The sequence below is a fragment of the Schistocerca gregaria genome, chromosome 5 (assembly GCF_023897955.1).
Source record: "Schistocerca gregaria isolate iqSchGreg1 chromosome 5, iqSchGreg1.2, whole genome shotgun sequence".
Taxonomy (NCBI): domain Eukaryota; kingdom Metazoa; phylum Arthropoda; class Insecta; order Orthoptera; family Acrididae; genus Schistocerca; species Schistocerca gregaria.
Window position 1 is genome coordinate 531,908,923 of NC_064924.1, and position 26,576 is coordinate 531,935,498.

Sequence of the window (26,576 nt, forward strand, 5' to 3'; positions counted from 1 at the left end):
GAGAAGCTTGGAGAATAATAGTGGTAGTGAAAGTGACAGTGACAAGGTAGATGACCCTGTGCCCTCATATCCAAAGGCAGCCGAAGCCTTTGAAACATTCAGGAGATATATGATGGCCCATAGACTTGAGGACAGAACGAGCAATAAATGATTGCCATACAGTCAAGGAGAAATAGGAAACAAACATGCTTGAATATTTTTAAAAAATCATAGGTATGTGATTTTCAGATTGCATAGGTTCCAAGAGTTTTGTTCAAATTTAAGTTCCATTCCATAATTATTAAAGTAATTTTTTTGTAACTAATTCTTTTTTAATCTGCACTACTTACTGTGTTTTTATGTAATATGTGCAGTATATCATAAACAAAATTTGGCTCTTATTCTGTAAGTGGGTCAAGTGAAGAACAGAATACCACCTGTCAGCTTTGGACAACGATATCATATCTTAAGAATCTGTTATAACTTTTTACGGTACAAACTGATCCATTTACTTTCACCCATCCACCTACTGGGCCCCATTTTTTATTTACAAAAAAACTAATCATTTGATACATTGATCATTTGCAATGAATATCATATTATGGCATTGTGAAAATTTAAAATGTCATCTATGGCACCATTTGTCAAAGCTGATTAGTGGTATCCCTGTCTTAAGTAATGCTCTATAATTATTTGGAAGCCTTCCTCTTTATAGTGATTTCCTCTATACAGTGTTCAGAATTTGTGGTCCCTTGAAAAACGTTATATAGAGGTTTCACTGTATCAATTTCTGAAACAAGTTATGACTCATGTCCATAAATTTCAGACTGGCACTTCTGTTACCATGAAGTTATTTATTAAACAGGCATCACGTAACATACAACAATGAAACAAAAATGCGAAGAACTTTTTTTATTTTTAAGTTTGTGCAAAATGGTTTATATGATACAGTTATCACAACATATATCTTGTAGTATTTATCTGGAAAACAGTTTTTGCAGGAGTCTTAACTGGCTGTAGAGAAAGGTAAACCTAACAAATAATGTGAATATATGAAAAATTGTGTAACCAATTTCTGCATTAATTGTGTGATAAGAGATGTCAGGTGAGAAGTTACAAATTGTAGGTAAAAAAACACACAACAGGTATTTCCACATATAATAGTAGCAATTAAAAACATTCAGTAGAACAATGTACATTTATTCTTTTCACAATAAAGTGTAAATGTTCTCTCTCTTTAACCACTTCTAACAACATGTTACTTGATTACCGAGTCCATTATTTGTTCCAGTATGCTTGCATATATATCTTGCTTAGGGAATAAAACAAATTGCTCAATTCACATTACAAATGCGAAATAAATTCATCATTTGACAGTTTCCACCACAATGTTTTGCTTTGCTGCTGGAATGAAGCATACATATGGATTTTTTTTTTAACATCAAATTCTCACAGATTTATAATTTCACAGTTATTTTGCTAATTTTCCACTCCGCTGTGATATATTATGATTACACCTAGATGACACTCAAAGCACGAACGACAACACTATCTAAAATGTTAATTAAAACTATCAACAACAATTAAATGCTATATTTTAATAACAAAGAACAAAATATTCAGACAAAGCTACAGATACACAGTATTACACAAATCACATTTTTAAGCAGCATGTAAAAGTAGACAGTGAATCTCATCCCCCCAAAGTAAAAAGGATTTCTACTAGTGGCACTAACAACAAAACTGGTAGTAAATTGTACGGACACGCTTTTTACTTTTCTTTTCAAGGGGTGTGGGGAGGAGGCTTGTGTGTGTATATCACAGATTGCAGCATTAGAAATTCTGAGACAAAGGAAGGAAATACAGGAGAAAAGCTGCAGAATTCGTTTTCCATCAAATGGTTAATTCTGGAAGATGAATCCACTGTGACCACAATTTTATGTGCAGCACCAGAGTTGCATATTGCTGTTTCCCAACAGGGTTACTTCTACTTAAATATACTGCTTTTATTATTTGTTTTCTTCACATTTAAATATTACATTTCTTTTATGTACAATATAAATAAATTTAAACATTATACAACATAAAATAAATGAAATACGAACAAATCTGCTGCAAAAAAAAAAATTTCTTCCCAAGTTAAAAATAAACAGCTGACAAAAAAAACTGTACACTGCACAGCCGTGACTCCTGGAAACATCAGCAGATAATAATAAATTCCTCTCACTTATCACAGATTTATTATATATGCAAAAATCTGAACATCGAACAATCCAGAAGAGAACCTTTATTCTGATGACTTTGCTGAACGAATCAGTTTTTCAAGTTCTTTCTTTAGCAGACAATATGCTTCAGTAATCTCTTTTCCACTGCGTTGTTTCCTTATATACTCCTTCAGTTCCTGCAAATAAAAAAAAGGAGATACAGAGACATAAGAAATTGTGCAAAATTTGAGTTAGCCATTGTATAGACTTATAACAAACGTGCTAAAAACGTCTGTAACTAAAGACAAACTATGCATTTCAGACCCACATTTCTATTAATAATGAAGAATTCAATAGCTTCAGAAGTCGGTATGCAAAGTCATAAAGAAAATACACATTCATCTCTGATGAGCTGATGAAGACATAGTATTTCATTATTGTTTTTATTTTAACAATCAAACTAAATTTAAGCGCGTCTATCACTGCCTTACAGTCAGTAACTACCTTTATTTTGAAATTTAACAGATGTAGATGTAGGGAACATTCAGAAGTCCTGAGCATTTGGAAGGCCTAGATTAGTTGCAGAGTCAAACAGAAAGAAGTAGGTTCTGCTTCTAGGTAGTTCGCACGGTAGACGTGTGGGCCAGCAGTTGCAGGAAGTGTTGGGGAGTCAGTACCAGGTCACCAGCATTGTGTGAAGCCTAGTGCAGGGTTGGCTCAGGTAACTGACAGCATAGGGGAGTTATGCAGGAATTTTACAAAGGAGGGGAAACAGACTTGATAGGGACTGGGAATATGATGTAGGTGGTGACCTGGTAAAGATAGCTACTCAAACTGGTGACACTAATGTGCATTTCATGCAACTGTTGCATCATGATTGGCCCATCTTAATGTGGCTGTTAGGAGCAATAACAGGGGGCTGGAGAGGGTGCTGATGGCAGAGGGCATGGGTCACATTTCAGTGGTGCCAGTTGCGTCAATCAGTAGATCAGGTTTCACTAGGCATGGCTTGCACCTTAATAAGTATGGGAAGGGGTGGCTGGCAAAGCTTATAGGAGACAATGTAGTGGGTGATGATGGGATCACTCATGGAAAAATTCCTATAGTAGTTTGTGTTAGAGGTATACCTTTTTTGGTTTGAAGTCAGCTGACAGGTATACCTGCTTAATGGTAGTCCCTGTAAGAGCTCACCTTCAGAAGATGTCTTGTTTAAAAGTAGAGAAGGATTAGCATATTTCATCAAAATATAAGAGGTACTAGAGATACAGTTAGTGAACTGCTCACAGATATTGCCTCTCGAATTATTGGTATGTCGGAGCACCACTTAAATAATTTGATAATTCAGAGGCTTCCTTTACCAGAATACAAATTAGCTGGCTGGTTTTCAAGAAGTTCCTTGCGGGGTGGGGGAGTGGCTATGTAGGGGGTGAAAAAAAAAAAAAACAATATTTCATTTGAGTCCATAGACCTATCATGGCACTACACTGAAATGCTGTATTTAAAAATCGCTTAGTACTATATCGCTTATTGCAACGTATCATATAAAACAACGTATTTTTAATTACTTTTTGAAGAAATGTATCAGTGTAACATCCAATGTTCGTTTTTGTTTGTCACATATTTGGGGATCAGTAACAACAATGTAAGAATTATTTTCCAACTCTTATTTTCTTTATATTATTAGTTTCAAATCAGGCATTAAAACAAAAGCATCACCAAATGCAAAACACATGCTCACATCTTAAATGGGCACTGGGCTGTAAAGCATTTCAAAGTTAAAGCAAGTAGTTAAAAAAACTAAACAACACTATCTTTGCTGTGATTGTAGAAAAACAAGATTCCAAAATGTGTTACCTTTTCAAAGTACAGAGTTGGATTAATAGTGTATTTTTTACTGATGTTTCGTTGTTGTGTGTGAGAGATATTTTCAATGTGTTAGGTACAGTACATCACATTTCTACAACATTTCAAGGAGAAACATACGAGAAAGTTTAGTCCTTCATGTAATTTATGTATCGGTATCGAATACTGTCCTTCCATTTTTGAACTGTTGATTAATTTTTGTAATACACTATCTGGAATGAAGTTATGCCATTCATGACTATTATTCTACGCAGCACTTACAGTAAGTTTTAAACATCCTCAACATTTCTCATCTCATTCATTATACCTGACTGTTTTAAACATTATTGAACAGTGTTCATGGTTGCTATTCCTTTAATTTATTTTAACTTGCTGCTGGCATTTTATTGCTGTACGTACTGCATAAATTTAAGGTAAATTTCTCTTCAGTCTCTCTGCACAAATTCTGTACTGTAAATACAGCAAACATATTTCATTTCTGCTACTTTTTGAAATGTTAAAATTCTATGGCAACCTAAAATTTAAAGACAAAAGCAAACACCCAGTTTGTATGAGTATTGGCTATAATGACCATGAACAGCCCAGCCCCTTCGATGTCGTTATAACCGGTTCCAATTTTATCGTCATTGGCGAAAGTTTTGACCTCAGCTCCAATTTCACATCTGTAGGTGACAACAAGCGTGTCGCTGAGTATGAACTTCACACTAATATGAAGATTGTATTAGTTTATGATTGTTATGGCATGCCCTGGACAAATTTTTCCACTGAAGGTGTGAATGAAAGCAAGAGGGTAACTGCATGTCTGATTGTTGAAACTAATCATTGTATCCATACATCTAGATATTAAATGCCATACAGTTCCAATATTCCTGACATCTTTTCTAGGGTAACTGTTTCCGAGATACAGAGATTCAACATAGCTAACCACTACTCAGAGAATGGCATACATGAGAAATGCTGTAGCTCAGAATGGACTAGGGTTATAACTCAACAACATTCCATTAGTAATGCTCATTAGGATGCAACATCATAGAAAGTCACAGAAAATGTGTCCGTTCACCTTAAGGGTTACAAGCTAGCAACTTATTTTAGAACAGTTAAAAGAGAGGGCAAGTTGTTATATACATGCAAAACTTTGAAGTCCCAGGTCTCAGAGACAACTAATTACATACTGTATTGAACTAGCTTCTTAAAGCTGTGCTGCAATACTGGATGTGGGTTAAATGTGATCTAGTGGCTATAAATTGGTACAAACCCATGGACAGGAAAGATTTCACCTGGCAAATGAAGAGTGCAATGGAAGATTTTTACACAAATAATTGGAGACAAACTGTATCTATAGAGACTTTTACTTAGATTTATGTCAGTGTGAACTTAAGAACTCTGTGATGATGGAATTTCTTAGTTCATCTCACCAACATCAATACACTGAAAAGATGTAAATGGCATGCTATTGTATCTGCCTGTAAAGATGTTACCCATGGTCACTTGTCTGCTTCTACTGCGAAGTTACAATCCACACTATTTTGAACAAACATGGCTGTCCTAGTCACATGACATGTTTCCTTTTACAAAGGAATAATGTCACAAAGTGTCCATGTAGAGAATTTATTTTATCTTTTATCCAATTCTAACATGGTCTCGTGATGACATTCATGAGCACAAATATGTTACTGTACATGTAACTACGAGTTACAGTCGGTGGAGGAACCATTTCCAAGTGGTAATGAATAAGCAAATATTACTGCAAACAGAGAACTGCTACTATGTCACATATTAGAAATTATGTCAAGCACAAAGAACTAAGAACTGTTTTTGGGCGGCAGATGAATCAAATACTCTGTTTCATCAGCAGAACATAAAGGTGAAACACATCTACTATAAAGACTGCCTACACTACATCTGTCCATCCTCTTCTAGATAACTGCCAAGTGGTATGGGATACTTACAAGGGACTGATGGAGGTCATCAAAAAAGTTCCAAGACAAGTAACTCATTTTATATTATCACAAAATTGGGGAGAAAATGTCCTGGATATGATAAACAAGTTAGGGTGGTAATTGTTAAAACAAATGCAGTGACATCTTTTCACGAAATTTTGACCGTCAACTTTCACCTCCGAATACCAAAAATATTTTGCTCATGTTCACCTCCATATGGGGAAATGACCATGATAAACTGAGAGAAATTAGTGCTTCCACAAAAATATTTATGGGTTCGTTTTTCCACACATGCTATTCAGGAATGGAACAGCACAGAAATAGTCAAAGTAGTTCTATGCATTCTCTTCGAAACAACAAGTGTTGATTGCAGAGTACTCATGTAGATGTATATGAATAAAACCTGTAAGCTGTTTTACGCGAGAGCAACAACCACACTCAAAACTGTCTATGAAACTACTCTGTGTAACAACAACATTTGTTATGTATTTCCTGCCCAACTTATGAGGCAGTGCAAGGTAGGTTCCACACTGTAGTATAGATTTGCAATTACACACACACACACACACACACACACACACACACACACACACACACACACGCACGCACACACACCAGTTGCTATATGCTTATCATTGTGACAACAACAGTAAATTAGTGTGTGTACTCTCACAATGATAGATGTATAACCATTGGCAGATAGCCTTGAGGGCTGTAATCTGTTATGACATTTCAAATAAAAGTGCAACTGGTACATTTATTTGATTGCAATTTTTTTGATTACAGTGAAAAAATAAATAGATGTTCATATACTGTTGTATAATCGGTGTATTATTATTATTATTTTTCAAATTTTGTATCATAGTGTTTTCCATTCTCCACATAAAATTCTGAAGACACAAGATGTTTATGATTTCTGTCAGAATTAGGCTCATTGGTAATTTAAAAACTGCTCAATGTGCTTTATTTTACTTTTTAAACACAGCACATCAAAAATTACTTGAGAACTCTCCAGCATCTAAGGTGGCCTTTCACTCCAACTCTGTCATAAAACATCAAGATCTCTGAAGCTATTTATAAAAGGAAACAATTGTAAAAATAAAACAAGGCCTTGTTGCTAGTGAATTATTTTTAGAAGTTATTTAATTGGAGGGTTGACAGGAGTATGGTGTGTTAGTGACTGGTGTGTGGCGTTAATTTTATAGCCTATGGGCTGTAGCAGCTCACTAGCTTCTCATCAACTGTAATATAGCATAATAGCTTCACAGTTCATAGGATATGCCATTCTACAGCTAGCTCTTAACGTTTCTCCAGCACTCAACAGGACAAATAGCACTTGCAAAATTTGTGAGATGACACATAATGTCTTTCTGCAGATGTACACAAGCTCTACACAGTTGCAGTAGGTGAGTTATGTCTGAACACCATACCCATACCAGAGGCAACCAGATTAGTTTGAAAAAGACCCAAGAAATTCGTAGTGCATTCATTATTTAAAATGTGTTTCACCCTAAATCCTGGAATATTGAAATTGACATGAAAAGTTGCACACATACTTTTCTGCACAATTACAAAATAAAACTTATTTTGTGGCCATCCCTGCAGGCTCTTAGTTGCAACTGATATAAGGTTGTCGCGACACTGTAGTAATGGAGCGTCTTCGATCATGCTGTATGCTAACACCCTTACAAATGAGAAACTGGGAAAGGAGCTGTGCGATGAGGTTAGTAAGAGTGTGTTGGTTGGTTGGCTGGCTGACAGAACATGCAATTATTTTGAGACATGGAGATTTTCCAAATCCCAGTTGCAGATGATGTAAGAGGGGCATCATATATCACAGAAATAATTACTGTTAAAATACAAAGAGTGTCAAGCAACCACTATCTCATAAAATTATCACTACTGTAAAATCAGAAACTGGAGCTCACACAGATGTGCACTGAAGGTGGTGGTTCTCTGCAGGCATCAATGGCAAATTTAATTGGAAAAGATCAGTTTGTGGAGTATGTATGTAGATGTAGAAAATTAAATAGTAAGTGATTACACCCCCCCCCCCCCCTACACACATACTGTCTTATCAACAGCTAACATTACTGAAAACTTGTTGAGAAGGAGGCTAGCTGACAAATTCACACAAGAAGGTAGGTGTAGTACATTGCATTGCTGTTATACACAATTATACATTATCTCTGGCTTCCAAAATTCACAACTGCAGTCAGCACTTTTATATCATAATTTGAAATCAAAGAGGGCACCAACCCTGTTGCTAGGGTACCTCCTTCAAGATGATTTGTACGCAATTCGGCAAAGAAACAATAGATGTTTGCACATTACTCAACAGAAGTTGCCACAATACATCATGCTGAAATAATGCACATGCCAGATCTCTGTGAAGAAGGAGCTGTAATTTGACATCCCAGACAACCACAATGTAGCAGATGCTGTTTGGAACACCAACAAGACACAGGAATGGGAATTGCGTACCATATAAAATAGCACTTCATACTTTCACGCTTAGCTTTTATTTGTTGTGCTACTCAGAAAAGCCTGCTGTAAGATTGTGATCATCGCCATAGCAGGTTTGAAGACTGACTTGTCCAAAAACACTTACTCTGTCTCTAAGCAGGGCAATAATAGTGTCCACTACTATCTAAGATGTTAGTTGTTTCTGGATTAAAAAACTAATGAATTGCAGTGCATGGCCTCCAAACCACAGCACGCAGGATCAGTCATGGACCTACGCAGGTTAACTACCATTGCAATGCTTTTCAACATTAAGGTTAACTCCGTGGATGAAGCTGTACAGTCTACTGCACTCATGGGAGCAAGATGGCTGTCACCATTATGTGTTGGTCCAGTACACATTCAACACTGATTCAAGCCTCTCCTATACCCTTCTGCCACAACACTATTTTAGAAGCATGATCCAAGCGAGCCGAAATATCACAGAATGACCCATCCGTTTCCTGGAGTGACCATTCTATTCACTTCTCTCTCTCATACAGGGTGTTTCAAAAATGACCGGTATATTTGAAACGGCAATACAAACTAAACAAGCAGCGATAGAAATACACCGTTTGTTGCAATATGCTTGGGACAACAGTACATTTTCAGACAGACAAACTTTCGAAATTACAGTAGTTACAATTGTCAACAACAGATGGCGCTGCGGTCTGGGAAACTCTATAGTACGATATTTGCCACATATCCACCATGCGTGGCAATAATATGGCGTAGTTTCTGAATGAAATTACCCGAAACCTTTGACAACGTTTCTGGCGGATTGGCTTCACATGCAGATGAGATGTACTGCTTCAGCTGTTCAATTGTTTCTGGATTCTGGCTGTACACCTGGTCTTTCAAGTGTCCCCACAGAAAGAAGTCACAGGGGTTCATGTCTGGCGAATAGGGAGGCCAATCCAAGCCACCTCCTGTATGTTTCGGATAGCCCAAAGCAATCACACGATCATCGAAATATTCATCCAGGAAATTAAAGACGTCGGCTGTGCGATGTGGCCGGGCACCATCTTGCATAAACCACGAGGTGTTCGCAGTGTCGTCTAAGGCAGTTTGTACCACAAATTCACGAAAAATGTGCACATAGCGTGATGCAGTAATCGTTTCGGATCTGAAAAATGGGCCAATGATTCCTTTGGAAGAAATGGCAGCCCAGACCAGTACTTTTTGAGGATGCAGGGATGATGGGACTGCAACGTGGGGCTTTTTGGTTCCCCATATATGCCAGTTCTGTTTATTGACGAAGCCGTCCAGGTAAAAATAATCTTCATCAGTGAACCAAATGCTGCCCACATGCATATCGCCATCATCAATCCTGTGCACTATATCGTTAACGAATGTCTCTCGTGCAGCAATGGTAGCGGCGCTGAGGGGTTGCCGCATTTGAATTTTGTATGGATAGAGGTGTAAACTCTGGCGCATGAGACGATATGTGGACGTTGTCGTCATTTGGACCGCAGCTGCACGGCGAACGGCGAACGGAAACCCGAGGCCGCTGTTGTATCACCTGCTGCACTAGCTGCGCGTTGCCCTCTGTGGTTGCCGTACGCGGTCGCCCTACCTTTCCAGCACGTTCATCCGTCACGTTCCCCGTCCGCTGAAATTTTTCAAACAGATCCTTTATTGTATCGCTTTTCGGTCCTTTGGTTACATTAAACCTCCGTTGAAAACTTCATCTTGTTGCAACAACACTGTGTTCTAGGCGGTGGAATTCCAACACCAGAAAAATCCTCTGTTCTAAGGAATAAACCATGTTGTCCAAAGCACACTTGAACGTTGTGAACAACACACGCTTACAGCAGAAAGACGACGTACAGAATGGCGCACCCACAGACTGCGTTGTCTTCTATATCTTTCACATCACTTGCAGCGCCATCTGTTGTTGAAAATTGTAACTACTGTAATTTCGAAAGTTTGTCCGCCTGAAAATGTACTGTTGTCCCAAGCATATTGCAACAAACGGTGTATTTCTATCGCTGCTTGTTTAGTTTGTATTGCCGTTTCAAATATACCGGTCATTTTTGAAACACCCTGTATATGCTGTTACTGTGTGCTTAAAGGTGAGCTTATTGGGGTTACTTTCAAATTTATCACTTCATTTGATGGCTTTGAACTACCTCAATTTTGCAAAACACTAACGTTTATGGCAACACGAGGGGTCACTGCTAAGCCTACAAGTACGAGGGTATTTCAGAAAGTAAAGATACACCGTATGCCAGAGGAACAGAAGAGTTTTGGTGAGCAAGTTGGCAACACTGGTATTAACCTTGAACTGTTAGCTTTCTCCTAGTGGTCGTTCGGCAGTTGAACGTTGCATGTGGTTGGAGTAGGTCGTGTTTAAAATGGCTGCGCCGATTCAGAATCCCGCCAAATCCGAAGTGCGTTCCATCATACATTTTCTTCATGCAAAAGGTCAGCGACCAGCGGATATTCACAAAGAAATTGTCTCTTTATGGGAACATTGTGAATCGACAAAATGTAATGAAATGCTGTCGTCATTTCTCTGAAGGTAGGACCGATGACAACTCTACGACATTGCGACTGTCAAGTTAGGGTACAGGAAATTAGGAGCGTGCTGGGTTTGGAAGAACTCAAAGAAAAGGATCAGCTTTGAACTTTACTTCCTCACACGCTATACTGAAGCAGGCAATGAGTTCCTTGACGACACTGTGACAGGTGACAAGAGGTGGGTTTATCACCATACACCTGAATCCAAGCAACAATTAATGCAATGGCGCCATTCGAATTCACCAAAAGCCAAGAAATGCAAAACGTCAATTTCAGTGAAGAAAATCATGGCTACTGTTTTTTGGGTCAGACAAGGCATTCTTCTGTTGGAATTTATGCCTCCTAGAATGACAATTAATGCTGCTACATATTGCCAGACTTTGAAACCATTCGAAGGGCAATTCAAAACTAATGCAGGGGAATGCTGACAAATGGAGTCTGCTTGCTCCATGACAATGCTCGGCCTCACACAGCGCTCTTAACCAAAGCACTACTCTAACAATTCAAATGGGATGTATTGGACCATCTGCCATACAGCCCAGACCTTGCGCTCACCGAATTCCATGTCTTCCGTTACCTGAAGTCACACCTTGGTGGAAAATCATTCAACAATGATGAAGAGATCAAAGATGAAGTTGAAATGTGGTTCTGACAACAGGCGGCAACCTTCTATGACTATGAGATACAAAAGCTTGTCCACTGACTTAACAAATGTTTGGATAACGGGGGTGATTATGTCGAATAATAACAAATAATCCAATGAACAAGATGTAACTGACATTTTCTAAATAAATGTTCTATTTAAGGACAGCGAGCCATTGTATCTTTTCTTTTCGAAATGACCTCGTATACCACCTCTATGAAATCTTAACCTCTTGTTGCTGGTAAACTTCTACATATGCTCCAAATTTGGAATCATTCTGGGTATTCTTTCAATTTCAACAAATGTTATTGTATGTGATGTCAGCCACAGAAAACAATTTTATGTTCTTTTCTATTTAAGACAGTTCTGAATCAATCACTGTTTTTTAATGATTTTGATGATCCTATTTCTGATGCTTAGACTGATTATATTCTACTCCAAGGAGAACCTGTTTCCTGTCTGTAAGTAACAATTGGTTTAAATGTGCACACAGCACACTAAATCGTAATTTTGTTGCATTTTTGAGAGAAGCATTACTTAGCATATTGTGTGCACTTAAATTACTACAAAGAATGAAAGGAAATAAAAATTGTATGTGGAGATCCGCAACAGACACCTGGACAACTGTTTCATTATGTGGTAGGTACAATAAAGAACATACAAACAAAGACTACAGTTACACATACTTAAAAGTTGGACATGAGGGAGTATGTAAAAGTAATGTGTGTCATTTATAAAGATGGCCACTTAAATAATTTTTACACAGGAGTCTATAAACCCCTCAGTGCAGAGAGATTAGACTGTTTTAAAGCTTCTTTTGCCACAACATAATGCCAGAGTTTATAATATGATACAAGCTCCAGTTCCTTAAGATGCATCCTGAATACATGTATCTACTTCTATATACATACATACATTCTCCACAAGTGACCATATGGTGTGTGGCAGAGTGTACCATCTACCACTCCTAGCCATTTCCCTTTCTGTTCCACTCACAAAACAGAGCACAGGAAAACAACTGTGTATCTGTCTCGGTGTGAGCCTTACTTTCTCACATCTTGTCTTTGTGGTCATTATGCAAAATGTTGCCAGCAGTAGAATCAATCTGCAGTCAGCTTCAAAGGCCGATTCTCTAAATTTTCTCAATAGTGTTCCTCAAAAAGAACTTTAACTTCCCTCCAGGAACTCTCACTTGAGTTCCCAAAGCACCTCCTAACACTTGCACGTTCTTCATACCCATGGCAACAAATTAGCAGCCTGCATCTGAATTGTGTTCGAATCTTCCTTTAATCCAACCTGGTACAGGTCCCAAACACTACAGCAGTACTCAAGAATAGGATGCACTAGTGTCCTGTATGCAGTTCCCTTTATAGATGACCCAGTTTCCCAAAATACTCCCAATAAACTGAAGTTGACCGTTAGCCTTCCCTACCAAAATCCTCACATGCCCATACTATTTCACATCACTCTGCAACATTACACACACATATTTAAATGACAGGACTGTGTCAAACAGCACATTAACAATTCTGCACCTGAACCTTATGGGTTTGTTTTTTCCTATTCATCTGCATTAACTTCTTTTTTTCTACAATTAGAGCTTGCTGCCACTCAACACACCAACTAAAAATTTTCTTCGAGTCGTCTTGTCATCATCTCCTCTTCCTCCTCCTCCTCCTCTCACTCAACGACACCTTCCCCTACACCACAGCATCATCAACAAACAGCAGCAGACTGTTGCCCATCCTGTCTGCCAGATAATTTATGTACATAGTATATAATAACAGTCATATAACTCTTTCCTGAGGCATTCATGACAATACCCTTGTATCTGATGAATACTCACTGTAGAGGGTAACATGTTGGGTTATATTACTTATGAACTCTTCAAACCACACTCATTCCTGGTAACCTATTCCATATGTTCTTGCCTTCTTTAACAGTCTGCAATGGAGCAACATGTCAAATGTCCCGAAATCTAGAAATGTGGAATCTGCCTGTTGCCCTTAATCCACAGTTTGCAATATATTGCGAGAAAAGGACAAGCTGGGTTTCACGTGAGCATGTTGATTCATGGTCATAAGCTTCTCAGGGTAAAGAAAATTTATTACATTCAAATGGAGAATATATTCAAGGATTCTGCAGCAATCCAATGTTAAGAATATTGTCTGTAATTTTGTTGGTTTGTTATTTTGCCCTTATTATTTATAGGAATCGCCTTCACTTTTTTCTAGTCACTTGGGTCTTTGCACTGGGCAAGAGAATTGCGATAAATGCAAGCTAGGTAAGAGGCCAATGCCGTAGTGTAGTCTTTTCAAAACCAAATTGCAATTGCATCAGGATCTGGCAACTTATCTGTTTTAACTCTTTCAGTTGTTTCTCTATGCCAGGTGTGCATATTAATATCTCATCCACATAGGAGTCCACCTGATGGTCAAATGTTCTGTCTATACAATTCTTCTGTATGAACAATCTTAAATGCAAAATTTAAAACTTCAGCTTTCGTTTTGCTATCTTCAACTGCCACACCAGACTTGTTAATGAATGGCTGGACGGAATCCCTAGACACACTTAGCGATTTTACTTAGGTCCTAAATTTTCTTGGGTTCTCTGCCAGACCTATTGGTAATGTTTGTCTGTAGCAGTTATGCTTCATGCATAGACTTTCACAGACACTTGAATCTCTACAAACCTTTTTGTGTCATTATTCTGCTTTCTCAGAATTTTCTAATTTTTCTGTTAAACCGTGGCGAGTTTCCTCCATCCTTAACCTACTTATTAGGTATATGGTTCTTAAACGTTGCCTACAATTCCTCTACCTCTATCTTACTGGAAGTAAGATAGAGGTACTGTCTACGTGTGATTTTAAGAACTGCTTATCTGCTCTTTCTAGCCGAAACTCTCTCCTTGCCTTCTTGACTGAATTATTAACTTCCGTAATGATAGTTTCTATAATGACATCATAATCACTATAGCCCACTCCTAATGACACTCGATAAGGTCTGGCCTGTTTGTAGCTATTAAGGTCTCTGGTATTTTCCATTGTATGTGGGTTGCTGAATTAGCTGCTCAAGACAGTTTTCAGAAAATTCTTCAAAAGGACTTCACAAGGCTGTCTGTCTGTACCTCTCTAAACAAATCCATACACATCCCAGACTATATTTGGTACCGCCAAACAGGTGACTTCGGGCAGTTTTGTCGTTATTTTGATTGTAACTTTCGTATATATAAGTTAGATTAAATTGATTGTTATGGAAGTGGTAGGGTATATATGTAACAAATAAAATATTCCAGAACCAGAAAGTGTACGCATAGGTATATTTATCTGAGGCAGTTAAATCAAGTGTCCAAAGTCACCTCATGGATTATGGTGACTTCGAACACACGTTTTTTTACATCTCTGTCCAAAGTTACAGTATACAGAGATGAATTCGGAGAGTTACTAACTTAAAAAAATTCTACATGCTTTTTATTTGATTTTGGTGACATTTTACACATTTTAAGGTAGCCCTTTGTTACGAATAAGTGATATGGAATGATATAATGAATTTTATATATTACAGATAAGTTTTTATTTTGCAAGAATTTAATTTTTTTTTTCAGTTCTTAACTGAAATTTTACAAACAGACGGAGACAAACAAACAAAAAGTAATTTAACTAAAAGGTCAAAATAATATCTCTCTCACTCATCATTCTAAATTAAGTTGCAAACACTTTATTTAAACGATTGTCTTCGAGTCTGATGCACACCTCGAAAAATGAACATTCCTCTCTTCTCAACTGGTGTGGGAAGTATTCTCGAAATCTGCAATTTTTGTATTGTGTCTTCATTGGGGACATTAGGAAACACAAATGTGTTTTTACTGTTCTCGTGTGGGCGCAAGAATTTCACACTTACTTCCATAGCACCAACATTTGTGGCCAGTACAACATACTGCCTTGTTTCAAAGTTTATATTTTTACTCTGTAACAAGAAAAGCCTCTTCTTTCAGCAGTAAAAAGTTATTGTATGATGTGTAGTTTTCACTTTCTCTACTGCTGGAAGCACTGTCACTTGTTTCAGAACTGTTTTAGTTTCCTTGAAAATCTCGGCTAGTGATTTATTTTCCAAGTTGAACGTCTGGTTTGTGGCAGCGGTGGAAACTACCAAGCTTATTTGGAGGATAACAAATTTCTTTGAGCATTTATTCAAAAGTGGAAGACCATGTGCCTGCATTGCTTTGCTGACTCTCCTCATTATCAGGCAATTTTCGTAAGACATCATCTGGATCAAAAGGGATTAGGCCCGTGGTGTGAAATCCACCCTTTACGTTTTCCTTTGAGTTTGCTGAAATTTTTCTGCTTCAGAAGAGATGGAAAGGCATCCTTGGAAATGGTCCCACGAGTGTGTGTCTTCCAATCAATTAATACAGCTCGCCACGCTGCTTTCATTGGCCCGAAGAAGCTTACATCAAGCGGTTGGAGGAGGTGCAAGCTATTGGGGGGGGACAGAAAATTAATGAAATATTGTTCCGCTCACACTCTTCACTAACACAAAGACATGTGACTAGATAAGCTGTCTCCAATCATGACTATTGGCCCGTTTTGCCTCTTCAAATGGGGCAAAGATATTGTAAAGAACCAGTCTTCAAATACTGACAGCTCAAACCATACACTTTTGTTCTTATTGAAAGGGGTTCCTTGTGGTCCACCTTCTTGCCACGTGTCCCACAAATGCTCCGATTTGTAAACGACGTACGGAGGAAGCAGTTTACCATCAGCACTAGCTGCCATCATTATTGAGACACTAGATTTTGATAAGCCCATCACTTTTTCATCATGCTTCCTCCCTCGTTTCATAATTATATGCTGCTTGCCTTGATCATTTGATATGTTGGTTTCATCATAGTTGATGACGTTGCTAGGTGGGAGATTTTCCAGCTTTGTCTTGATATTGGAGAAAAATATCTTAGATCTTCTGACTGAGTAATAAATGCAACCATTTCTCTCCTACCAAATTATGAAATTTCTTCTCTTTTCAGCGAGAGTTATCAAGGTAGCCTTTAACTAAATATCTAATATCCAATTTAGTGAAGGGAAATCCCCAATGTGCAGCCCTCTAGATACCTTGCTTCAACATTTCGTCGTCTTTTTCATTTAGCACTGGCTGTCCTCCCATTTTTTTCGGATGTGCTTCCTGCACTTTATTTTGTAGGGTTGATTTAGGTATACCACACACTTTTCTGTACAATAATTTACCACTCTGAATATCACGAACAGCTTTATCTAAAAAATCCGGGTCATAATTTCACTGTACTGTAGCACCCCTCCTGCTCTTATACGTTCTTGGCATTGTCTGAAATCACCCCACACAGTACACAGTTTTACAAAAACCGTCGTCTTTTATAACCTTGCACGAGAAACTCGACAAACTTTTACAGAAATTGTCTCAATGCTGTTAGCTACTGAGCGCGTCAACAAATATGGTTACAATAACTTCCCGCTCGGCGCAACAACAGAAAGTTTCCACTTTACGATAACGCATGGCTTTTTAACGCAGACTGTTCGTCAATTATTCACCTAGGGAAACAACTGATGCAAAATAAAAGTTGTGGAAAGCAATAAATGCCATCTTGCACTTAAAATAACTGGCGCACGGACATTAAAATAAGTAACTCTGTTTCTATGCAGTGGCAAAGAGCAAATAAGCCATACTGTCCGAATTCGCTCCAGTGTCCAAAATCACCGCGTTTGACGGTACATTAAAGTTGCTTCCAACTAATACTGCGTGATGAGGGTATTTAGCACTACTGACCATAGTCTTACTTTGAATGACTCTAGAACTGTCACACTGGAATTGGGTGGCCAGTAAAAACATTCCATAATTAACTCGTTTCACCTAGACTTGTCACACACAACTTCGACCTCAATAGAGAGAATGTTTTTGTCAACTACAATGAACACTTCCCCTCCTATGGCATCTAATCTGTATTTCCGATATATATTCCATGACTCACTGGTATCTCAGCGATTCCACCCGAGTTTCAACCAGTTTTCGGTCCCAAGAATAATTTGAGTGCAAGAACTTTCCTGGAAGGTAGTAAATTCGGAAACTTTGTTATGAGTACTTCGACAATTTACTGATAAAATTTTGACTGCCCAAGTGTCTACTCTGAATGCGCCTGACTTACTTTTTCCCCATCTACCGGCGAGATTTGATCAGAGCACCTCAAACTACTGCTGAGCCTACGAAACCCTCATGTGCAGTCCACACGGGCTCTGCTACCCGAGTAGCTGCTTGTATTGTGTAGTTAACCCCTGACCTATCAAGGTGAGTGCTGCAATTGCCTACCCGATAATGCACACCTGGAAGTCTCCTGCCAAGACTGTAACAGACTTTATGAAGCCTTTTGCCGAGACCCTCCACTTGGCTCCAAACTAAAGGATCCTGATCAACTCTGCAAATTGTGAGTTCTGCTTGCACCCAGCATACAATGCCAGCAGCCTTCACCACCTCCGCCAGTCACCTGTACGAACTGAGGATGGCCTAAGTGCACACTGGTTTTCTTTCCAGCCCTGAAAGCCATCTTCCTAAGTGGCTCCATAACACATCTAACATGAGATCTCCTGATAACTAGCAAACCACTACCCATATTTGCTTCCTTGAATCCAGCTCAAGGAAAGGTCACCTGCTCACACACAGGGCAAATCGGCAAGGCCAGATGGCAAGCCTCCAAATTGGCCCTTCGTCTCGGGTGATGCAAATGCATTGCCACCAACTCATCCTGATGGGAGGGTGGATCCACCGCATTGGATACATTAGGAGGTGCATTGGTAGTAGTGCCCAGGGGCATATTCTCCGACACTGCTAAACCTCGAGGCAGTAGCCTCAAAATGACTGATAACAGCCAAAAGTGCAGCCAGCTGTTCACCACCTGCGACCTGCTCCCCTGCGTCTACACACAGCATGCACACTTCCAACCCATGGTAGCACATCTAACAGAAGAAGTGAACTATAAAAGCATACAGACACCTACATATGCAACTTGCTACCTCCTGATGTGTCACCAATGGACACTGATGCCTTAATGAGCTACATAGCTGGCTGTTCAGAAGAAATGAAAAGTGAACTAGAGACTGTCTAAATTTACATTTAGAGCTAAATATGCTTGATGTAACTTCATAAACAGAAAAAAAATTAGACAAAATTTAAGAAATATAGTAGCAGGAAAACACAGGAAAGGTTAAACATATAACTTGCCACTCTAGAGATGCGTATCAGCTGGCAGCTGAGGCCTGGCTAGCTTACTACACTTACGTATGCTCTACTGCAATATGAGGAACATTTTGATGTCAGGTTTTTCTTTCTCCTTTGCATTTTCTTTCTGCTAAGGTGCTGAGCACACGATAGAGGGGTTTCCTTTTGAGCTGCTATGAGAGTGTCACACAAACTCTTTCTACAAGAACAGCCATCAGGACTATCAGACAAAATAGTTGTCACATGAATACCTGGTGGCTAGAGTTGGTGTGGCTGAGGGTTCAGCGATTTTTCAGTTCCATTTACTGTCACTGCTGCTGACTGTGATATTTTTTGCTCAGCACAAGTCTTTGTGATTATGGAGGTAACAGCACATGCAGTGTCAAATCTTTCCTACATGTGTACTTCTAATCTTCTGCTATTGTCAAAGGAGATCTGACATGCTGTTCTTGGGAATCAGTTTCTTCAGGGCTGCTGTAAATTTTATGCTAACTACTTGAGGCTGGAGAGCTTCTTAAAATACTCTTGTATTTTCATTATAAATTTGTTTGACTACTCTTTGTTCCTGTATAGTGTTTTTATTTCATGAAGGTAGCGTTAATAAATTCAAGCGGTGAGGGCCAACTCAACAAAATAGAAACAGAACTCCTGCATCTCATCAGTAACACTTTTCATCACTTTTCCACTAAGCAAGCATGTTAATTACCCTATACATTTTGTTGAACTGAAAAAAGCACATTATGTCACTGCAGAACAGCACTGACTGCTGAAATTTATAGCATTGTTTAATTTCATTAATGTGACATAATCTCCAATGTGAGAATCTCTCAATACACTCACAAGAGAGGGAAAAAATGGACAACTGCAACACCAAGGAGGAGTTGAGTGACACATTCAAGTTGGTAGGCACATTTCTACATATGAAAGATGATGTCTATTCTAATTATGTACCAGCTGCAAACGAGTAGTGCTAGTAGTGCCACTGTGAGCATGGAAATCAGGTTTGATTGAAATATACACTGCAATGGTCGTGAGTGTTAAGTTACCTTTCAGATTGGACGTGGTGAGTTGATGTTAGTCAAGAGCGCCTGTAAGGCGACAAAGGCACCATTATCAACACCTCACCGAGTTTGAAAGAGGTCGAGTAATGTCGCTACGAGAAACTGGATGTTTCTTCTGCAATACTGCAGAAAGATTTGGCAGGACTGTAGCCACTGTATGGGACTGCCGGCAGCGGTGATCACGGGAACATACGTCCGCGAGAAGACCGGGCTCTGGACAGCCATGTGGGAAGACTATCGTGTTCAGGGTATGGCTGCAGGAACCAGATGCCTTGTAGTGTGTATTCCACTGGCCCTGAACCACCAACATATGTAACTTCAGTTGTGTCAAGTGTGAGCTCACTGGAGGTCAGGGTGGAGGCCTGTGTTCTTTTCTGATGAAAGCTGGTTCTGCCTCAGGGCCAGTGACAGCCGTGTGTTGATTAAAATGAGGCCAGTTTAGGGTCGCAACAGGAACACACTCATGGCTATCCCACAGACCTTGACTGCAAATTTGTGTGTCAATCTGGTGAACCTAACTGTTATGCTGCCAATCACGAACAGTATTCCAGAGGGTGTTTTTTCAATACAATGATGCTTAATGTGACCCAACATGCTCTACAGAATGTTGATATATTGTCTTGGCATGCTCCACCACCTGATCTGTCTCAAATCTAGCACAAATGGGACGTTGGATGATGATTCCAGAGTCATCCACAAACAGTATTAATTGTGTCTGTATTGACGTAGTGCAGCAGGCAAGAACTCCATCCCACTGACATCCAGCACTTTTACAACACAATGCATGCATGTCTGTCTGCATTCAACAATCTGGCAGTTCCACTTGTTATTAAGGTACCAGCATTTCAAAGGGCTATTACAGTAGTCTGTGACCTCACAATGTTAATCACTTACGTATGTTAACTAGACATTCTTGAGATTTCATTACTCTAAACTAATTTTTTTTTTTAGTCTTGCATGGCTTTTTGACAATGCATTTAGGAGAGCTGATGCTTGGTGGGGAGGTGATGTTTCCACTGGAATTGATCTATTAAAATGTGCTTTTACAACATTACGCGATATAAAAATGAGTTCCAGAGTGTGTTAAATATAAAAGGGTGAAACTTTATTTAAACTTATTTCCTGGTTTCCTTTAGAAAGAAGAACATATTTTGAAATTTTACCCTTGCTTCACTACTAATTTCACCATTTGAATTTTATGAAATTTCATTAGGAGCACGAGTCACATGGACACACACAATATGTTTCATGCGAGTATCCACCAGTACCTCAGCCAAACTAGTGGAAGCTTTAAACAAATAAGTCAATTCAGTTTCACCACCATGAGTAGTTAAGAAAATGTAACTTAGAAGAAGCCTTAAAAGTCTGAAAAACTAATGCAACAGTCGTGGTTGGTTTCCGAGAGGTTGCTTGCTAACACTGGTTTTGTCTCAACAGCCATTCAATTCTTCAGCATAAGCTATAATGAGAATGAGGTATTTTTCATGCTATTTTAAAGATAGTGAACACACTTTGAAAAATCAGGTTATTAGGACACGATTCTTGCATCTGATTGTCTTGCCACATTTTATGATAATTGAAAGAATGCAGTACATTCAGCTAAGGTTTCCATCTGTTACTGGCTAAGTCACCTGGTGACAAGGGTTCATGTTTTGTAGTGTCAGTTACATAATACCTCTAAACTGAATCCAGTAGATTTGAAGCTTAAAATTTTAACTATTTTTTTATTGGTGTAAAACTGTAAAAAATTGCCGATGATGGAAGTGGAGTATGTAAACATACTTTTGAAAGACTAGGTTTATTAGACATGGTTTTTGCACCTCAGCAATTATGCAACATCAAATTACTGACATATATTATGCAACACTAATAAAGGCATAGAAACTGTAAAAAATATTGCCTTATGGCATTTGTTGAGTGTGCTCTGCATTTGTCACAGTTCTGTCACTTTATCTGGATGGATAAATGAATACAAACACACACAAGCACTCCTATTATGATGAAAACTGATTCAAGTCTCCAAGAATATGAAGCATTTTACTGGGGGAGGTGGATAATGACAGTACAACGCCATTTACAAACGTTGCCAATTTATAGCTAGAGACTGCAAAAATGCTTACAGCTTGTTAAGAAAAAAGTCTTTATAACAATGGGACTACCAATGAGGACTGTCATGGAATGCCAATAATCTTGGAAACCAGCAAATTCATCAAGTAATTTCTCCCCACCCCTCTCTCTAGATTACCTAAGGCTTTACTATAAAAATAATTTTAAGTCATACCTTCAATATCCTGTTCTTTTTTAGAATGAAGTGCCTGCGTATCACCTCTTCAAAACCGTGTGCAGGATGTCTTATCTGTTCCAGCATTGCATACTTGATTGTGTTGACCATTAAACCATAATTATAATTTGCACTCTCAGTTTTACCTTTAGGTGTGTTTATCATACTTTCAAATCCAGGTTCATTGAAAAATGGTTCTGGGACAAGGATAAGACTTTGGATAGAAACTAACACCTGCAACAACAAAATAATTTAAATCATATTTTTACCCACAAAATGTATGAAAGACACCATAGCCATATAAAGAAGCATAGAAAGTGGTACACAGATAACATCATTGTTACTTCCCGATTTGTCAACTTACACAATGTGATCAAAAGTATCTGGACACCTGTCTGAAAATGACTTACAAGTTTGTGGTGCCCTTCAGCGGTAACATTGGAAATCAATACAGTGTTGGCCCACCCTTAGCCATAATTACAGTTTCCACTCTCGCAGGCATACATCCAATCAAGTGCTGGAAGTTTTGGGGAATGGCAGCCCATACTTCACAGAGTGCTGCACTAAGGAGTGGTATCGATGTCTGTTGGTAAGGCCTGGCATGAAGTTGGCGTTCCAAAACATCCCAAAGGTGTTCTATAGGATTCAGGTCAGGACTGTGCAGACCAGTCCATTGCAGGGATGTTATGTAACCACTCCACGACAGGCTGTGCATTATGAACAGGTGCTCGACCATGTTGAAAGATGCGATCGCCATCCCCAAATTGCTCTTCAACAGCGGGAGGCAAGAAGATGCTTAAAACATTGATGTAGGTCTGTGTTGTGATAGTGCCATGCTGAACAACACAAGGGGTGCAAGCCCCTTCCATGAACACACACAGACCATTACACCATCACCTCCAAATTTTACTGTTGGCACTGCACACGCTGGCAGATGATGTTCACCAGGCATTAGCCATACCCACACACTGCCTTCGGATACCACATTGGGTACTGTGACTCGTCACTCCACACGTTTTTCCACTGCTCAGTCGTCCAATGTTTATGCTTCTTACACCAAGCGAGGCGTTGTTTGACATTTATCGGCGTGGTGTGTGGCTTATGAGCAGCCGCTTGACTATGAAATCCAAGTTTTCCCACATCATGGCTAACTGTCATAGTACTTGCAGTGGATCCGGATGGACTTTGGAATTCCCGTGTGATGGTCTGGATAGATGTCTGCCTATTACACATTATGACCTCTTCAACTGTTGGCGGTCTCTGTCTCAAGAGACAAGGTCGACCTGTACACTTTTGTGCTATACGTGTCCCTTCACATTTCCACTTCCTTATCACATTGGAAACACTGGATCTAGGGATGTTTAGAAGCTTGGAAATTTTGTGTACAGGCGTATGACAAGTGAAACACAATCACCTGACCATGTTCAAAGCCCATGAGTTCCGCCGAGCGCCCTGTTCTGCTCTCTCACAATGTCCAATGACTACCGAGGTCGCTGATATGGAGAACCCGGTAGTAGTTAACAGCACAATGCACCTAATATGAAAAACTTACATTTTTGGGGGTGTCCAGATGCTTTTGATCACATAGTGTACCTTTATATTGAACATTAACACCCTCCTTTCTTCACATACAAGAACTTGACTACAGAACAATACAAAATTGCTTGCAATACAAGTCTATGTTTTTCTTAATCATACCTTTAAGAAGCAGACACACATACTGAAACTGAAGTTATGACAATATCTGGTTATGATGCTCCAGCTAGCCAAAAACACTTAACAAATCAGGGAGCCAAATTATACAGTAGTCTACAGGAGTGGCTGGCAGGAAAGGCTACTTATGACTTACAGATGTGAAAGATACATGTGGGATGTGGGGGACAAAAAAAGGTCAGAGATATTTCTGTGAAGAAAGTAGCCACTGAGCAATACGGTGGCTGAAATGAGATCCAGATTTACAGCAATAAAGGGTAAAAATGCAGTTCCTTTATGTTCATGTAAATAAAGCAATGTTTTATGACTTACTTGATTCATCTTTCTATCTTTCACTACTATCACAATCAGAATTAAATTCAGGCAGCACAGTAAAAATGCAGCAATTTCAGCCACAAGTATATGGAGTTATTTATTTAAAAAAATAAGGTTCATCATGTGATCAGTCAGCAACACACTTCAAACAATGACAACTACAATAAATTCTCATCTGAATTCTTAAGTATATTTAATGAATGTTTCCCTTATGTAGCAGAATGGAACGCCACACATGAAACTAGATCATTGGATACAAAACGAATTACAGTGTCCAGCATTAAGAGGAGGAAATTGCATATGGAGGCAAAAGTTAATCGAAATCCTAAATTACTTAAAACATGTAAGCACATAAAAAAATTTACCTAAGTAGTTAAATTAGCAAGGCATACTGCAAACAATACATTCGTTTTAAATGATAAAAACATACACAAAGCTGTTTGGTTTGTTGTAGGAAGTGAAGTTGGTAGAGAAACGGAGAGAAATTGACCCTCTGAAATAATGATGAATGGTAGAGCTGTTACAGGATCCTAGTGTCATATGTGAATCCTCCAATGATTTGTTTTAATTAAATTGGCGACTGCTCACCATCAAGTACAAATCCTAGTAAGGCAGAGAGAAATTGTTTAGGTTTTAAGCTTTCCTCTGTTTCAAGCTCTGACATTATTAAAATTATAGTGTCCCTGAAAAAGTTTGAACTCAGTAGGTTGGGATGATTATACCAATAGAATATAAAAAGATCTGTTGCAGCACTGCACATCCATTCTCTCTTGTAATCAATTAGTCTTTTGAAGCAGAATGTTTTCCAGATGGCTTAAAATATGCTTAAGTTCAACCAAAAAATGGCAAACAAGACAAAAAGGTCTATCTCACCATTTAAACTTTTTTCGAAAACATTTGAAATATCTGTAGATGACCAGACTGAATAATAATTTTCTTTCCACAACATTGGGTAAAACAACCAGTATGGCTTCAAGAAAGACTGCAGTACAACCCACACAATAAATTACTTGGTCACGAATGTTTGCAGTTGTCTCGATATAGAATCTGTGTATTGTCCATCTTTTGTGACCTTATCAAAGTCTTTAGTACTGTAAATCATGACCTACTACTTTAAAATCTTACTAGCTATGGTTTTCAAGGAAAATCTCTTAGTTGTGTTAGAAATAACAACTTGAAATTGAACTTTGCAAAAACAGGAACTGTTCCTTTCACCACATAACAATCAGCACAATGCAGAAGTGAAATAAGCTAAACGGACACAAAAATTGGACACCGGAAGCTGTGTCAAATTCCTTGTGTACTAGTAAATACAAATATGTCAAGGAGTTATCATGCATACAGCATTCTGAGTTGACTGAACAGTTTGGTGTATCTAATGAATGTCATACTGTATAACTGACTTAGCTGTAAAAGGAACTATATACTATGCATTCACAGCTGTTAATTATAGCATAATCTTCTGGAATTCTGAGAAAAAAAACTTATCTGGTCAAAACATTTACACTATAAAAAAGTAAACGCGTAAACACACGCACACACACACACACACACACACACACACACACACACACACACACACACACGAGAGAGAGAGAGAGAGAGAGAGAGAGAGAGAGAGAGAGAGAGAGAGAGAGAGAGAGAGAGAGAGAGAGAGACTTTTTCAGGGCAAATGCTTCTTGCACAAAAACAAAACTAGACACGGGGCAAGTTACATCTACTGTTACCTACCCACAGACTAAAACTATATGAAAAATCTCTGCACTATTGCACTATATGGGCATGAAGTTCGTAAATAAAATTTGCAAGGGGAAAAGTGACCCAAATGCAAGAAACACTGAAGGAGACCTGGAAAAACATTTGAAAATTATTTGTTATAGAGACGATTTCTTGAATGATGACTATGTAATTTAACTTCTATCTAAGAAGATAACACCATGTGTATTATAATCACAGATTACTTTTTTTTTTCAAAAAAACTGTAACCAAATAAAGTAAAAAAGCAATGTAAGTACTGTGACCTTAGATAAAGTTTATTAGTTCACGTACAGTTTTAAAATTGACGAAACACTTATGTCACAACTTTGATAATATGGGGTTTGTTATGGGATGATAAAAATTTGATTTTGATTTGACTGTGTTAGTACCACTTTCTTACTTATACACTCTCAATAGCGGCTCTATTTTACATATTTTAATCATTGTATTCTGCTAAAATTTTCCTCTGTTCTACTCCATCCAATGGAAAGGTAATTTATTTTGGATACCTTAGCAACTCCGATATCTTGTTTCTTCCTTTTCGATAGAATTCTAC

The 26,576-nt window shown here is 38.5% G+C and overlaps 1 protein-coding gene across 1 annotated transcript in view; it reads right to left on the reverse strand.

Moving 5' to 3' along the window:
- Positions 1 to 876: 876 nt before the first annotated feature.
- Positions 877 to 26,576, reverse strand: part of LOC126273181 (baculoviral IAP repeat-containing protein 6-like) — a 135,664-nt gene continuing 109,964 nt past the window's right edge. Inside the window, exons 6-7 of the mRNA XM_049976683.1 lie at positions 22,235 to 22,468; positions 877 to 2,380 (exon numbers count right to left, since the gene is read on the reverse strand). Of these exons, the coding sequence (XP_049832640.1) occupies positions 2,267 to 2,380; positions 22,235 to 22,468 (348 nt within the window). The 3' untranslated portion in view covers positions 877 to 2,266. The remainder of the gene's footprint in view (positions 2,381 to 22,234; positions 22,469 to 26,576) is intronic.